At 44.6% G+C, this 15,853-nt stretch overlaps 7 protein-coding genes across 7 annotated transcripts; 3 read left to right on the top strand and 4 right to left on the bottom strand.

The window, feature by feature from the left end:
• Positions 1-395: 395 nt before the first annotated feature.
• V865_003954 (uncharacterized protein) lies at positions 396-1,553 on the top strand (the record flags this gene model as incomplete). Its single annotated transcript, XM_066227740.1, has 6 exons — positions 396-519; positions 594-647; positions 717-814; positions 868-961; positions 1,029-1,173; positions 1,253-1,553. The coding sequence occupies 6 exons, from the start codon at positions 396-398 to the stop codon at positions 1,551-1,553; spliced, it is 816 nt and encodes a 271-aa protein (XP_066083837.1).
• Positions 1,554-1,685: 132 nt separating this feature from the next.
• Positions 1,686-4,687, bottom strand: V865_003953 (uncharacterized protein; the record flags this gene model as incomplete). The annotated part of the gene is made up of 13 exons (XM_066227739.1): positions 1,686-1,952; positions 2,039-2,395; positions 2,455-2,507; positions 2,583-2,733; positions 2,795-2,875; positions 2,943-3,296; positions 3,352-3,456; positions 3,530-3,649; positions 3,707-3,806; positions 3,859-4,036; positions 4,103-4,211; positions 4,266-4,465; positions 4,525-4,687. The coding sequence occupies 13 exons, from the start codon at positions 4,685-4,687 to the stop codon at positions 1,686-1,688; spliced, it is 2,238 nt and encodes a 745-aa protein (XP_066083836.1).
• Positions 4,688-5,179: 492 nt separating this feature from the next.
• Positions 5,180-9,127, top strand: V865_003952 (uncharacterized protein; the record flags this gene model as incomplete). Its single annotated transcript, XM_066227738.1, has 11 exons — positions 5,180-5,441; positions 5,503-5,675; positions 5,749-7,316; positions 7,376-7,467; positions 7,526-7,671; positions 7,776-7,865; positions 7,929-8,050; positions 8,130-8,441; positions 8,519-8,780; positions 8,862-8,924; positions 9,002-9,127. 11 exons carry the CDS (start codon positions 5,180-5,182, stop codon positions 9,125-9,127), a joined length of 3,216 nt encoding a protein of 1,071 aa, XP_066083835.1.
• A 219-nt stretch (positions 9,128-9,346) lies between these two features.
• Positions 9,347-11,688, bottom strand: V865_003951 (uncharacterized protein; the record flags this gene model as incomplete). Its single annotated transcript, XM_066227737.1, has 10 exons — positions 9,347-9,518; positions 9,615-9,817; positions 9,884-9,940; positions 10,010-10,135; positions 10,199-10,219; positions 10,295-10,615; positions 10,688-10,765; positions 10,865-10,988; positions 11,068-11,255; positions 11,323-11,688. 10 exons carry the CDS (start codon positions 11,686-11,688, stop codon positions 9,347-9,349), a joined length of 1,656 nt encoding a protein of 551 aa, XP_066083834.1.
• Positions 11,689-12,036: 348 nt separating this feature from the next.
• V865_003950 (uncharacterized protein) lies at positions 12,037-13,284 on the bottom strand (the record flags this gene model as incomplete). The annotated part of the gene is made up of 5 exons (XM_066227736.1): positions 12,037-12,189; positions 12,286-12,493; positions 12,574-12,747; positions 12,822-12,927; positions 13,011-13,284. The coding sequence occupies 5 exons, from the start codon at positions 13,282-13,284 to the stop codon at positions 12,037-12,039; spliced, it is 915 nt and encodes a 304-aa protein (XP_066083833.1).
• Positions 13,285-13,696: 412 nt separating this feature from the next.
• Positions 13,697-14,830, top strand: V865_003949 (uncharacterized protein; the record flags this gene model as incomplete). The annotated part of the gene is made up of 6 exons (XM_066227735.1): positions 13,697-13,712; positions 13,795-14,002; positions 14,053-14,066; positions 14,138-14,259; positions 14,368-14,437; positions 14,502-14,830. The coding sequence occupies 6 exons, from the start codon at positions 13,697-13,699 to the stop codon at positions 14,828-14,830; spliced, it is 759 nt and encodes a 252-aa protein (XP_066083832.1).
• A 215-nt stretch (positions 14,831-15,045) lies between these two features.
• Positions 15,046-15,528, bottom strand: V865_003948 (uncharacterized protein; the record flags this gene model as incomplete). Its single annotated transcript, XM_066227734.1, has 1 exon — positions 15,046-15,528. One exon carries the CDS (start codon positions 15,526-15,528, stop codon positions 15,046-15,048), a length of 483 nt encoding a protein of 160 aa, XP_066083831.1.
• Positions 15,529-15,853: the final 325 nt, after the last annotated feature.

The following is a 15,853-nucleotide window of genomic DNA, read 5'->3' as shown; positions in this document are numbered from 1 at the left end:
CAAAGTCTGTCACTTGTAATGTGAGCTCAAATTCCGCTAACGAGGTATATCGATTATGAAGTAAGGACGGAATGAAAGGATACCTATGCAGGTAATACTCTACCACGTCATCACTTGATCTATCGCGCATCTCGCACCAACTGAGCTGGATTGGGGAGGTAAGATGGACAGAAAAATTGGGACTCAGGTTCATAACCTTCCGCTTGTTCTCTATCTCAGTTTACACCTCAACTCATCCCACCCCAACCCCTCAAAAGCCACCACACAGCCCTCGTTTCCGGAACACAACCCTCATCCTATCGACAGACCCTTCACAACTACATGATCGTACACCACATCGATAACGACTAACACCATTTCTCAAAAATCGTCTTTACTCTCCAAGTGCACATAATATGGCGGACGAAAAAAAATCATGGTTAGGTAGGGAGACCTGGCCAACCGTATGGATATGGATATGTTTCCTATTCAATCTGGTGGGGATATTGGCTTTGATCATCTTGATCGTAGCTGAAGTCTGTGAGTTGATTTGCACCACATTTTGGGGCCAAACGCTAACTCATTAGCTGATATTGACTTGTTGAAAATAATAGTCATCATCGTTGCTAATTTCCATAATTACGTGGCTCAGTATGGACATCATTATCGTGAGTGAAGTCGAGAACGGCTCAATCGGAAAGCAAAAGGCTGACAGGTGATCTGATAATTCTATATAGCCGCTAGAGGGTATCAAGGTGGTGATGGAGTAGGTTATGTGGATTGGACTAATGCACCAAAACATATGGGATCAGCTGTATGGATGATCTTATATCAAGTGAGCAACCCCCGTCAATATACCTATACATTGCTGACTGACGTGATGATTAGCTATCGATAATCGTCTTGATCACTCTGACCATCGCCTCTGATCTAGCTTGGCGAGCAAGCTCGTACAATGCCTGGGGTGGACGATGGATTGAATGTAGGTTCTTACAAATATACCAATCGAAGTTTAATTGGGCGCAAACGATGCTGATATCGGCGATTAGCTTTCTACGCTACTGGTCTGATGTCTGGACCCAATCACCCCAATATGATGTACTACGTCGCTGCCAACGCTTTCTTCAAGCTTTTCATCGTTATACTGTACATGTCGCAGTCGTTCTACGGTATGGAAGGTACCACCTCTCACAAGTGAATAAAAATCATATCATTACAAAAAATCATATCATTACATGTCCGCAAGAGAACTGATGTTTATTGATGTTGCTAGGTCACCATATGCCGGTAAGGATCATTCCAGCCCAACATATTATTCCGATGATATTAACGGCGGAGGAGGATACAATGGTGATTACCATGGTGGTAATGATTGGAGAAGGAATAACGATTCAAGTAGACCACCTTGGAGGATATACGGTACGGAAGCTTTCGTCTATTACATGGGTTGGATAGTCCTCTTCTCAATCCTACCTAGCATGATAGCTTTCTTGTACTTGACTAATTGGGGTAAAGAGAAAGCTGAAGCTGCTAAGAGTGCTGATGCCGAGAAAAAAGGTGAGGAGAAGAAGTAGAATGAGATTTCTGATTGATCGTTAGTATATGTGTATAGTAGTAGCTTGATCTGTCGTGGGATGTATCGTTACAAAACTGCATTACATACACATACCACATGCTTGAATGTGATGAGTATACCAGGTTTCCTTTTACGGAGCGACATTTCCCCACCTATGCTCTTTCAACCATTCGCCGCCATATTCCTCATACTCTGCTCTCGTGACTCTAGCTTCCTTCGCTTCGGCAGTGTTACTCCACTCAGCCATCCCTTTCCAAGCTTCTAATCTCGGATCCCCCCCATCAAGCGAAGAGACAATTTTGAGAGGTGCTCGGAAAGGTAAGATGGGTGTCAGGGTATTACGCAGCCGAGGTATAAGATTAGGTATATTCGCTCCTCCACCCGTCACAAATATACACTATCACGATATACCATGATCAGCTTGATTATGTATATTCGACTGAAAGCAGTAGCCGTCGAGCACGGTGAACCATGATCACTCACTTGCATCAATCTCCTTTTCTCTTCCTCTTCAAATCCATTCAATACCCATCCTGCAACTTCCCCTAATCCGGCAGAATCGATGCCCCACATAGATGGCTGGAACCATGTCTCAGGTACTCTGATCCTCTCTACGTTCAGATGTAGTTGATGGTTCAACTTGATATCGTCGAAATCATATTTCTGCCCAGTCGGTAGTCCACCCCGCACAAACGCATTGATAAGTTTGTTTTTAGCTTCCGCTCGTCCTATCAGTGTATTCTCTTCGGTAAAGGATGGATCGTATTGCAACAATCTTGATTCTAGCGACTGGAGCTGTAGCTGATCATCTTCTTCTGCTTCGGACTCGTCATCTCCGCCCTGTGGATGAGATAGATATGAGCCGTTTATATTCATTAGCATACTTCGGGATTACTCACAATTTCTCGATAGACATGCCAATCAGAGTCATCCATTCCAAATCCATCATCATCTATCAGAACAGGGTTTTTAATCAGTTCACGATATCGTCATTACAACGATACATCCGCTTAGTAGCAGGACTTACCTTCTCCCTTCTTTCTCTTCTTGCTACCACTGGTTTTCTCCTCTGCTGCCAAGCTTGCAATGTTCTTCATCCTATTCTGAGCAGCAGCAGATTTCCTATCTCCAAGTTGTGCTTTGCGCTTCTTTCTCTCCTGTATACGAGCGATGACAGACTGTGCAAGAGGTCTATTAGCTGCGAAATCTATACGGTTTCCGGAGAGCGGGAGTGCTAACCTCTTGTTCTTCTTTTAGACGGGATGACCATCCAGTAAGATTGGTCGTCCTCTCCTCCTCTTCCAACCTCTTCTCTTCCTCCTATTTACCGGATCAATAACACAATTAGCATCGTGATTTAGACAGACTGAGGATATCCTACACTGACCAGTCTTTCCCTTTCTCTCTTCTTTTCTTCTCTAGCTTTTACTCTGGCGTCCCAACCAGCTTTCATCAACCTCTGTCTTCTCTTCTCTTTGATTTCTTCTTCGTTCAATTCCGAATCAGGTCGATCAACAAGGGGGAAAACAGGTTCTTCTTCAGGTTCTTCCTCCATGCCCAAATCTTTACGCTGCTTCTTCCTCACTTCAATTTCAGTCTTTTTAATCCAACTATCCATCTCAGCTTCAGTCTCAAATGGTGTCATCTCCTGTAACCTCGATAAGAATTCGGCCTTTTTGTATTGTGGTCTTTCAGATTGAAGTAATTTGTATTCTTCAAGCTCTGCGACTTTCGCTGCGAGCTGATGTTTGATATCAGTCAGCTAATTTGCCGGAAATCAAGGCTCTATAGCTCACTTTTTGGGCACGTTGCTTAGCCTGCATCTCCTGTAAACGCTTTCCTTGCTCTTTCCTCCTTTCCGCTGCAGCTGCTAGTTCAGCTTCGGTCTTCTCATTCACCTCCTACGATTTCATGAAGCAGAATCAGCAGCCGAACATGAACTTTGAAGTGAAATCATGACGGAACACAGCTTACTGGCGCAGTGAATGGGAACTGTACTATCTTTGTCATCTCAGATAATTTCGCAGGATCAGCCAGACTGTTCAATTCCTCATCGTAGTCGGTAGAAAAGTAGCATGTTTCTCGAAACATGAACTGATATATCGCTGTCAGCATAAGAACGTTCTGAAGTCTCTTTGAAACTCTACTTACAGTTGCCTGTGATGGTGTGACTTTCGTTGGGAAAGCGGGATACTTAAGTTGGGCAAGTTTGAGCATCAGTTCAGAAGCTTGAGCGCCTCCCCAAGGGATCCTGATATAGAACAATCAGCTCATGTACCTTCATCACTCCGAGCTCAGCTAACCTCTTAGCACGACTCATGATTCCCCTGCCGTTCACTACAGGTATAACGGTACTCGCTTGATGACCTAGACTAACGGCTAACCCATCCTGATGTTTCTGCCTCGAAAAAGCAAATAAGGAATCTATCCCGAAAGTCACCGAAGGAGCGTTGTACAGCTCGAAGAGGAGTTCGGATGTCACTGAGTGTGCAGGAAACAAAGGTAAGCTCTCGATTCTTATGGTTCATAAGGGGAAGTGCAGCTTACTAGCTCGACTGAACAGAGGATTTGCCAATCTTTCCGTCATCACTATCGGTTGTTCTATCTTCGGACTATCGATACCTAGTGTACAGAACGTCATGTCCAACGCACATTCCTATTTATGCCGTCAGTCCTGTCCTTTCTCAAAGCTTTGATACTGGAAGCTCACCAGTAAATCTGAATGTATCAGTAGATCTCCATCAAACATCGTCCTAACGTTGCTCCTGGAGTTCGCGTCTACCTCGGTATCTCTCCCAAATAACAACAAGTTCCTCCCAAATTTCCTCTCTCTATATTTCGCTATGATGTTTGGTCTATCGATGTAAGGCGTTGTCATGGAGCTGAACCCCGCTCGCCATGAGTGAGCACCTAAGAGACCTAGTATCAGTTCGGCTAGTCCAGAAGATGAAGAGGGCTTATCAACTGACCATTGTCTATGCATATAGATGGGTCTTGACCATCCAGGGAATGATAGTCAAACGTAGGCTGAGGTTGAGCATCGTACCCTCCTTCTGGTATATAGACTATATTCGTCCGGGAAGGCGAGGGAGGGCGTGAGGAGGAAGCGTGATTGTTCTGGAGTCCGTTCATGCTTGACGACCCAGCAGTTGGGATTGAGGATTAATGAACAGATAAGAGATTGCACCAGTGTGACGAGCGACGAGGATCAAGGATGATGGAAGCGGGATGTCGGGGGTTTGACAGGTGAATGGAAAGGTGGATGGATGCCAATAACAATGATGGATGAATGGGGAATTGAGAACAGCGTAGACAGTCCTAGCAAAGCGACGGGTTGCAAAGTCTATGCTGTTCTCTTGATTACCTTTGTATATGACCGTGCCTGGTCAGATCACGATTGCGCTTGGACCACCATCTCTCGACTTTGTTTCGATGGGATGATGAAGAATCATCATGGTCACAACATCACAAGATCAACATCTCCCACCACTTGTGCATATCGACGTCGTTGTACTACTCGCAAGTCCTAGCATAAAACACTCCCAAAGTGCTTGATAGCTTTGAGCATCAATTGGTCTTCAGAGAATTACCTCCACCGAAATGTCACGAATATGATCGACGACGATGAGTCTAGTAAGGATTCGCCAGTGTATCAGACTGGGAAGGAACAATAAACCTATATGGGGATTACTCATCTGCGGCAGGTCATATTCGACGACCGATGCAATCAGAAAGGCAGCCTCGAGGTATGATAAGATCACAACGAGCTTTCATCTATCGGATCTTCCAACGCGGAAGCTCGGTGAAGATGGACAACCTCTACCACCACTAGGAAAATGGAGAGAAGATGTGGTATCACATGCAAACGTGGATAATATACGCAATGGTGAGCCTAGAAGAGTGTTGCGTGTGTTGGTTTGAGTACCAATACTGATCAACAATCTCAGCTTCACCTCAACTCGATACTGCCGTCCTGTCGCCAGCCGAGGAGCAAGCCGAGGTCGACAGGGCTATAGCAGCTGGTATCATACCAAGCTCCGATCTGTCAAGACAGGTATATACCAACTGGCTTAGATTCCCGGACTGTATCCTTTTGACCAGAGTAGGGAAATTCTATGAAGTGAGTTTAGCATTTCCCCCACATAGTTCAAGTGATCTCAATCGCTGACTTGCAACAATGCTCCCGCAAACAGTCATATTTCGAGCCCGCTCGGCAACTGTCCTCAATACTGAATATAAAACTTGCTCAAAAATCATACAAAGCCGCCGACTCCAACCAGACACAAGAGACGAAATCTTCAAAATCAAGATCTAAAGGGAAAGATATGGAACGGAAATTCCCCTTTGCTGGTTTTCCAGTTGCTGCATTAGACAAATACCTCAAGATACTAGTACAGGAATTAGGCCATACCGTTGTAATAGTTGAAGAGTACGACGAAGAGGGATCTATCGCATATGTCGGAAAGAAGCTTACTGCTGCTACGGGACCAAAAGAAAGAAGGGTTTATAGGGTAGTCACTCCGGGTACGATGATTGATGAGGGTTGGTTAGATGGGAACGAATCTAGATACCTACTTGCTATCTCACTCGGGAAAGATAATATCGATTTTGATGGAAAGAAAAGCACTAAAGTATCTTTGGCTTATACGGATGCCTCAACCGGCGAATTCTTCACTAAAGAAACTACTTTGGCCAACATGGAAGATGAGCTAGCTAGAATTGCACCTCGTGAAGTCGTTCTCGATAGATCACTACTATCGTTATGGCAGGATAACACCATCAGGCCAAATCCCAATATTGGCATCGCTACGACAGATCTATTCAACCTCCTTCAAGTACTGGGTGTACATGTATCTTTCGCCGATCCGTATCAATCACCACCATTATGGAGCAGTAATATTCTTCCTTCCGATATACCTTCTCGGCCCAGAACCACAGAGGGTGTTGCAATAGCACTACTTAGACATCATCTACAATATGCCCTACGGGAGTCTATGCCAGCTTTGACTCAGCCGAGTCGACAGGTCAGCGAAGCTCAAATGCAAATCGACGCAGCAACCTTACAAGCTTTGGAAATTAGACATGCGCTGCGCCCGGGTGGATTGGTGGCTATCGGAGAGAGACAAACGATCTCCCCTGTATCATCACGAGGTACTTTACTCTCTGTCATATCGAAGACTGTCACTCAATCCGGTCATAGACTATTGATCCGTACGCTCACTTCACCGTCAACCTCTTTGGAAATTATCAATTCCAGATTAGCCCTGGTTCAAGCGTTTCATGACAGGGAGGATCTAAGAGAGGAGCTGAGGGATATACTCAGAGGCATAGAAGATGTCATGCGTATCGTACAAAGATTTAGAGGACAAAGGGGAAGTAATAGGGATATATGGGACGTGGGCGTGTGGATCAGGACGGTCGAAGGTATATCAAACCGGGTCAAGGGTGAACTAGCGTATGAGATACAGAATGACAAGGATCGAGCTGGATCAGAAGGAGTTCTACGACTACAAGAGCTCATAGGACAATTTCAGCCCCTTGGCGATCTAGCTAAGAAGATCGAAGACTCAATTGACGAAAATGCTATTATGTGGAGCTCTACCCCGGAAGAGAGCGAAGATGGGGATGAAGATCCCGGAGAAGCTATGATAGCCAATGAGGGAGAAAGAGCTAGTAGCAAAGAAACCAAGGAAAGTAAGAAAGATAAAATTGACAGGGAGAAACAAGAGAAAGAGGATAGACAATGGTGGATCCTCCCAACGTGAGCTAATGGTGACCCGAGGGCTATCGGTCAGACGCTGACCTGACGCGATCATCCAGCTTCTCAAAAGAGCTTCAGGCTCTGCATGAAGAGCTCGCAACGCTGAAGAGGGAGAAGCAGAAATTGCAGTCTGAATTAGCCAAAAGATACGGTAAGTTGACGCCCCGAAATCAATTATATGGTTCTAGCTCATTAACCTGGTAACCCAGCCACACCCAATCTGAAACTTCTCAAAGGGATGAGGTATGGATACCATGTACAAATGACGTCAAGTGAAGCTTCAAAAGTTGAGAAAGCCAGATCGCTAGAGAGAATCGGTGGGACAAGTGGGAAGATAGCGTACTTCGCACATGGTGTAAGTCTAAATAATGTGATGACATGGACAACAACAAGATAGCCCTGAACGTCTCATTGTAATTATGTGCCCTAGGGAGCTGATATGTGCGTTTGATGAAATAGCCTTGGTCAGCTCTGGGCGCTAAGACTGAAATAGCCATGGAGACGCTTTCTATCGCTCAGCGTCGAGCTGAAAGAGATCTGAGAAATATGGTACGTCCGAAGACCTCCTTTTCTCTACCGATCCTAGGTACTGATTGATGCATCTCTCGATAGATCACTGAACAAGCTGACAAGATCCAAAAGAATGCTGAGTTGGTGGACGAGATAGACCTGACGATGAGTTTTGCTCAAAATGCCAAAGAAATGGGATGGGTTAGACCCGAGCTGAATGACTCGTGAGGGATCCTCAGCTCAATAAAAGCATTCCTGGAACCAACAAGCTGACAGCTTATTTTTTAACGTTTAAAAAATCAGTATCGACCTGGATATCATAGCAGGAAGACATCCGTCAATTGAATCATCCCTACTCCAGTCGTCTAGAACTTTCACTCCCAACGACACACATATGAACTCGTCATCCCATCTACATATCATCACTGGGCCGAACCAAGGTGGTAAATCCACCTTGTTACGTCAGACAGCAGTCATAGCAATCTTAGCTCAGAGCGGGTCGTTCGTTCCTGCCGAGAAGGCTATAATAGGTATCGTCGATAAGGTTTTCAGTAGGATTGGAGCGAGAGATGATCTTTGGAGGGATAGGAGTACATTCATGCTTGAAATGGTCGAGTGAGTATCTTTATCTTAAAAAGATGATCTGCCAAATTGGTACATTGGAGAAGGGCTAATCTCGGATACGCTTGTAGGACTGCTGCCATTCTCAAAAATGCTACCAGGAAATCATTAGTGATTATGGATGAGATTGGTAGAGGTACGACTCTACAGGCTGGCGTCTCAATCGCATATTCAACCTTGGACTATATCCTAAATCATATTGGATGTAGAACAATGTTCGCAACTCATTATCATGAGTTGGGAAGAATGTTGGCATACGAAGACGATCGAATTGACGGAAAGGGAATGGGCAGGAAGGGAGTGGAATATTGGTGCACCGATGTCGATGAGGTGGTATGTCACGTCACGGCGTCTGATTTTGCGGGATCCCAGCCCCCATGGTCATGAGCTGATATAAAGATCTTATCTGAATAGGATCAAGCTTTCTCGTATTCTTACAAATTGAAACCTGGTACCAATCATCAGTCCCATGCCATTGTAAGCTACCTCCTCCCCTCTCTTTGTTTGGAACACCCAGCTTATTACGTTCTTTTCACTTCTCATCAATGTCACAGAAAGCAGCCAGATTGGCAGGAATGCCAGAATCGTTCCTCCAAACAGCCGAAGATACACTCAAACACGTACAGAAGACAGGGCGATTTGATCCACCTCCTAATGTCTCGCAACCCGAAAACACATGATTTTGCACCCAGCATCTTGACTCTATCAAATAGATCCCTTTATCGAACTTTTTCTCTCAATTATATCATGTTGATTTACCGGACGGACAAGATATATATACCTGCATCATTCATATCAAAGCATTTGCATTGTTTTCGTCAATTATCATTATATAATAATGTACATTGGACATTAGGAAGATGTACATTATGGACATACACATCAGGAATACTCTCCTCTCAACCCCTCTCATTTTCGTCATTTTCGTCATCTTCCTCATAACAAATTGACCAATCTACGTCTTGCGTCGCGAATTGCTGACTATCCACAAATGAATCCAATTCACATAAACCGAAATTGGCTAATCCTGAGAATTCACATGACGGATGATTACCAGATTCTATCTCATCGCTACGAAAGTAAAGGGCAGGTTAGTAAGTAAAATGCTAGTGGCGTGCGTCAAGTTGGCTTTGAAGTATGGCGAAAAAAGGCCACGAAATGACTTACTTGATCAGAATCCTGATGTAATCCCGCTTGCCATCATTGCCTTGATCGTCCCTCAATAAACTTCCAGTTTCTGGATCAGGTTCCCAATTGCCCATCTGGCATGATACTCTCTCAAACGCTATCCTAGCTCCGAAAGGTACGATCCGCGATAGTATATAGGTACGTTTAGGAGGTACTGAGGTGGTCGGCAAGGGACGGTGTTGCTGTAAAGATTAGCAAGGAAAGCGGTCAACGAGGTTCTTGAATGGCTCTGGTTTTCGTACACTCACTGTCAATAATCCCAAAGCTGAGATTGTTTCCAACATCTCATTGTCATGTCCAAAATCCTGTCCAAAGAAGTGTGTATTAGCCGTGTGGTAGATGTCGATAGTCTGTCGTGCAAAGTTGGTACTTACCACGAAGAAACGTTTGCCACCCTTCGAGAAAGTCCTCTCATCAGAATCTAGGGTGTGATTCGTAGTAGTACTGTCGACAACTTCCGAGTCTGTTAATCTAGCGAGGAGCTCATTCACATATCCAGCCTAAACACCATGACCATTGTATGAGCTATGGACCGCTGATTAAGCACGGAAACAAAAGCTTACCCCCATCGTAGGCCCGTATCGCTGAGCGATCAAGAAAATCGTTTAGCTCTCCTGAGCCTAACATGCTTTGAAACTGAGAAATGTAGTAGTACTCACACTCGTTTCACCGAGATCATACCATCTTTTCAGATCTTTACCGTGTCCGAAGATTTCCCATTCTTCCTTCGTAAAGATACCACACCATTTCGACCACCCTTCCCAGTCTGTACCTCTACTCTGAGAATCATAGCCACACATGTCTGCTAGACACACTAGATCATCCATCTCAAGTGCCGGCCGAGGCTTCAGCGCCGCATTTAGTCGATTCAACGTAGGCTCGAGAAGTGGTGATAAGTCTGAAAACCTGAGTTCGCTAGTTTTGGGAGAAAGGTTCTGGAACGCTGGACATGAATGTACTGATAGTGTGTTGTTAAATGCCTATGGTATGGCCAATGTTGCTCGTGTCAGTTCCGTTCATTTGCATACTAAGTCCAAAGATAGGTGACATACCTCTCCTTCAAGAATGACCAAGTCGACTTTGGGTAGTTTAGACACATCTCGCAACTTGAATCTTTCGCCTCTAAAGCCCTAAAATTCGAAATCATCAGCTCAACATAATCCCCACTAGGAATATCCGAAAGCAGCTGTTTGGGTCATGATCTGGTCAATAGCAAGCTGTACACCCACCTCAAGCCAATATCCCGAAGTCTCAACGACTCTTTCACCACCAGAAGACCTAGTAAAGACACCTTCTGCGTTCCGCAAGAACGAGCCGTACATCTGCTTGACTTGTCTTCCAGATATCCATGATCTGTTCGCGAAAGAGAGTTAATCAGCTACTTGATTTGGTTCGACACACTCAATGTTATCCCAAGTGATCGATCACTTACTGTTTTCTACCTTGATCTGTCAATCCATCGAAATCCCAATCTTTCAACTTTAAATCCGTTTTGGTTAAGAAAGAAAGTTCGGGATGCCTTCTTGGCATCTGAACGTCTCGGTTCTCGAGCTTCTTCATAGCTGATAGTAGACATTCCCCAACGCTGGCAGTAGGATACCTAGCGGCATGCCTGTGTAGCTATATTATTCAGCACATATAAGCTTTTCGACCGTGTTGTAGATGCTACCATGAAAGAAAAGCTTACTACAGTAACTTGAGATATCTCACATCCTTTCGGTAGGCCCTTCTTTCCACCTCCAGGTCCTAGTGGTCGAAAAGGAGCATAAGGTCCTTGATTCCTCCACCACGTCTGCTCTAATCCATTTCGACCGCTTAGAGCTCTACATAGAGGTGTAACATAGCAGTGCCCGTAGGAAGATACATCCCATGCTAGGAAGGCGACTATGAGAAGAAGAATAAGGGTGAATATGATAGAGAATACGGGAACAGGGTGTCTACCGTTCCGCTTATGACGACGACGGGGAGGATGATGAGATTGGATGGTAGCGATTGTAGGCCGGAGAAGGGGAGCCTGCTCAGCTCCACGACCGTGACCAGAGGAGTGATACATGGCCCCAGACCGTTCTATTTCGGGATGGATCCTCCAGTAAGGTGGTTGGGTGGCTCGAATGCAAGATGAGGAATGTTACTTGAAAGAATCAAAAGTCAGTCTTTTGATTTCATGTCTCAGCTTGACGTCTTCGGACTTCTGAACCAGATTGGAGAGGAACCACGTGCATAATGGTGCCCCACTTTGCCCAGTTTGAACAACAATTCTCTCACGGTGGCCCAGCTTCGAAGAAAGACAGCTACTAAGATGTATCCCATATGTTTCGGGACATGTCCAAAAGCAATTTAGGAATCATGCATGCATTGTGAGAACGAAGAGTGTGATGCGTTATATATCCACCAATTCCACCTAATCCTTCTTCACATCATGTTGCTCGATCAGTTTGCCTTTCACTTTCCAATCACACGTAATATCCACCGGGAAAATCTCGAATATTATATTTTCAATTACCCTCTGTTCTCGTCTTATGGGTTGTTGACCTTTCTTCTGGGTAGTGAGTGCCTGGACCATCAAAACGATATATCAGCTCTCATTCATTACAGACATGTAACAAAATCTGGTCGATGAGAAGAAATTTGCGGTTGCGATTGAATTTACCTGCTGGGTATCAAACCTAATAACAACCTGAGCAGCCATCTTCATATCCCTAGGATCAACTACCGTCATCCTACTAGAAACCAAATAAGGTGGTCGGTTCTCTTTGATCAATTCCCATGACATCGTATCTTTTCTACCTCGAATAACATTCAGAGCAGCCGCCAGAGCATTATCTTTCGATATGGCAGATGCCTGTCCTATCGTACCTCTATATCATCGCAACCGCAATAAAGCAGTGCATCAGTTGACTTTTATTCTAGTATAGGGAAAGTGCCTGACTGGACTCACTCAGCTTGTATCTTCATATAATCCTGATACATCTTATTAAAGTAGATCATCGATTTCTTGAAATAATTCTGTCTTCTAGTCCATAGCATGAATTGTCTCCATGCGTCTGGGGCACTTCGTCGCATATCATTCTGGTATGGCGGTAGAGCACCTCGTTTAATAATTTCGTTGAGCCTGTATTCACGTCATATACACATATCAATTAGTTGAACATACGAATGTGTCGGGGGGATGAAAAATCTACTTGCGATTGTCTAGTCAAGGATGCTCGTTCTTTCCTCTCCTCCTTATACGTCCGATCACCCGTATAAGGGGCGAAGTACCAAACAGGTTTCTGGGGATCTACGTAAGATTCTACAACGATAATCGATAGTCGGAATATAGTCAGTATACAAAAATATCATTAAGATAGTTCGCAATATTGATTTTGTACTCACCAAAAACAGGTAGATTTTGTACACCCACATCCATACCAGGATTCGTCCTACTCGCCCTAGCCAACATCTGTTTCTGCTCTTCCAGCTCTCTCTCTACATCTTGTACGGATCGCGACTTGGACATCTTAGCTGCATATTGAGTTGAGGTTGATGATAAATTTCGTATTTGCACATAACATCTGGGCGCTACTTGAGAAGACAGGAATGGTTTCGCGAGTGTTTGGATAGCAGATGATGATGGAGCTGCCGCTCTGAGCGTAGGTAGGAATGACATCTTGCTTGGTTGATAAGCTGTCAGCGATGTGATGATTATTGCAAGTATTCAAGCAAATTTCGAGATATGTTTGATACATCTTGCTATTATTTCGTCGGCTACCGACAAACACCCGCATCACGTGACTTTGCATGGTGAGGTGGAGTAGGTCCATCGTGTCCAAGGTGATGGAATCCATGACATTGGTGATCAGTGCATGTGGACACCTGTCGATAGTCCATTCAGACGCCGAGCAGACGATCGGTTGAACTCGACCATGCCATTGTCTGTCGCACCAAATCCCCTCCGAATATCATCCCACCTTCTGTACCCCTTGGTATCCTGCGCTTCATCCGACCTGTCAACTCGCATTCCGCTTCAACGACCCCACGCGCATTTGCCCGGTGCCCAAGTGAGACACCATACGTCCACAATGCCTAGACCAAGAGGTAGGTCTAGCTCATGATCATACCACGAGCGCGGATATGAGTATACATATCTTAGCTGACTTGTATCGCGTGTCACCAAAAGATATCGACCTCTTCCTATCTTCCTACGCAGGTCAAAGTTCAAGTTCCCTAGGAGATAAGAACTATCGATTCTACTCAAATCGGATACCCTGTCAGCCAGATGGATTAAAATATGAAGAATGGATGAAACGCTACGAAAATGACATGATAGAGCTGGAGTTGAATCAGCAAGTCGTCCTCATATCAACTTGGAACTCATCACAGATTTGGTATGTGTCAAGAGTGAACATGGCTGATTTGGTATCTCGCATCACTATAGTGGTTATGTACAATGTACGTCTAACCTCCATACCATCCTGTCAGACTATATACAATCAGCTGAGGCTATACTGCACGGTGTTTAGGGTTCTTCCCTATAAGAGAAAGAGGGGTGAATCCCCTGGCTCAACCTTTGACTCCAGATGAAATCGATAAAATGAAAGTGGATGAGACGATTCAAGATAGATTATTGAGATCGTATAAGATGGTGAGTTCATCTACTACAATTTGACCATTTTCATATGGAGAACATATATATATATATATATATATATCTACTGACTATGACTTGTATTTCCAACTCCCATGCGGATAGATGTTATCGTTTTATGGAATCGACTTTAACAATGGTAAACTCAAACTCTCCCAGGACCACAAAGAGAGATGTAAGCAACCTTCTTCCATCTACTACCACCAGTCAAGCTGACATTCCCATCTAATTTCTATCAGTTCGTAATCTCCGCGACCACTCGCATAATCTCCTTCGTCTCACCCGAATCCTCAAACATCTCTCTGAATTCCCCCTACTCCAACCCCACGCGGCCAGCCTCGTTTTGTTCTTCACCGCCGTCCATTCGGAGGGACTACTGAATTTTGAGGAAGGTTCAATGAGGGGTAATTCGCTCGAACAATGGTGGTCCAATTGTTTCAGGGATGAGGGTGAACGTAGGGCCATAAGGAGTATTGTAAGGAATAGAGGTGGGTTTGGGGAGAAGAAATGGGGCTGGAAGGAGTTTGAGAAGTGGTATGATGCGAGGGAAACAAATGGGAATGAATAGAGTGTCGATAGTATAGATCGGAACGTGTAGCATACAGATATGTATATATATAACGTTTGATTGGAGATACAGTGCAATTGTATGTTACGACATCGAAATCATGTATAGTATACCATTGAAACCTTGGACGAGGTATATCGACTTACATCCCAAATTTATGATGTCAGCTATGAGATTATCAAAATGATAGCACTTACGATGAATTCACTAACGTATCAATCCTTCATACCCCCACCTAACCCTTTCCAAACTCCTTTATCCACCTCTACCTTCCCAATATCCTTTCCCCTAATACAAACCAGCCCTACACTCCTTCCTCCCCACCCTCGTCCGAGAGCGGTGTCCGTGGAGTTCACAACATCAGGATCGGATCTAGGCCAATAATCAATCCTATTCCGTCTCACCTCATCCAACTTCTCTATCTCCTCCGAGCTAAGCTGTTCGATAGGTTTGGGATAAAGGGGTTTGTATTCTTCTGAATCTCTCAGGATGAAGTTCTGATCGTGGTCTATACAGATCAAGTAGCCTATAATCGTTCGACGATCGAGTAGGGTGATCGTCAACTGTCGATCAAGCAGAGATTGGAGGGATGGTGCAGGAGCAGTAGAGGTGGTGCCGTTAGTTGATGGTGGTGAATTAAGGTGATATAATATTGATGATGGTGGTGGTGGACAAGGAGGGGGATTCGGTAGAGCCATAGTCCCGATAGGTCGATAGGTAATCGTATCACTTGCTCCCTTGTCACTTCAGTGTTAGGCCAGTAGAGTGATGAAGCTATTCCCCAAGCATCAAGTATATCACCGTATAGTATTGCTATTGCAAAGCGTTCAATTCCGAAAGAGGATGATAAATCGGTGTAAGCGAGCGCGTGCCGAATTCGACGAACCCTCCTGTCACCAAATTGTGTTGTACAGTAATTTACCAAGCTCAACTCGAAAGCTTAGTGACCACCTCATCTCTATATATAGCATGCATGACCCAATACTGTTTTGTTGCATCGATACCGACATCACATTCAGATTT

The sequence above is a fragment of the Kwoniella europaea genome, chromosome 1, assembly GCF_036810445.1.
Source record: "Kwoniella europaea PYCC6329 chromosome 1, complete sequence".
NCBI classification, from domain to species: domain Eukaryota; kingdom Fungi; phylum Basidiomycota; class Tremellomycetes; order Tremellales; family Cryptococcaceae; genus Kwoniella; species Kwoniella europaea.
This window is presented reverse-complemented; position numbering and strand designations above follow the sequence as displayed.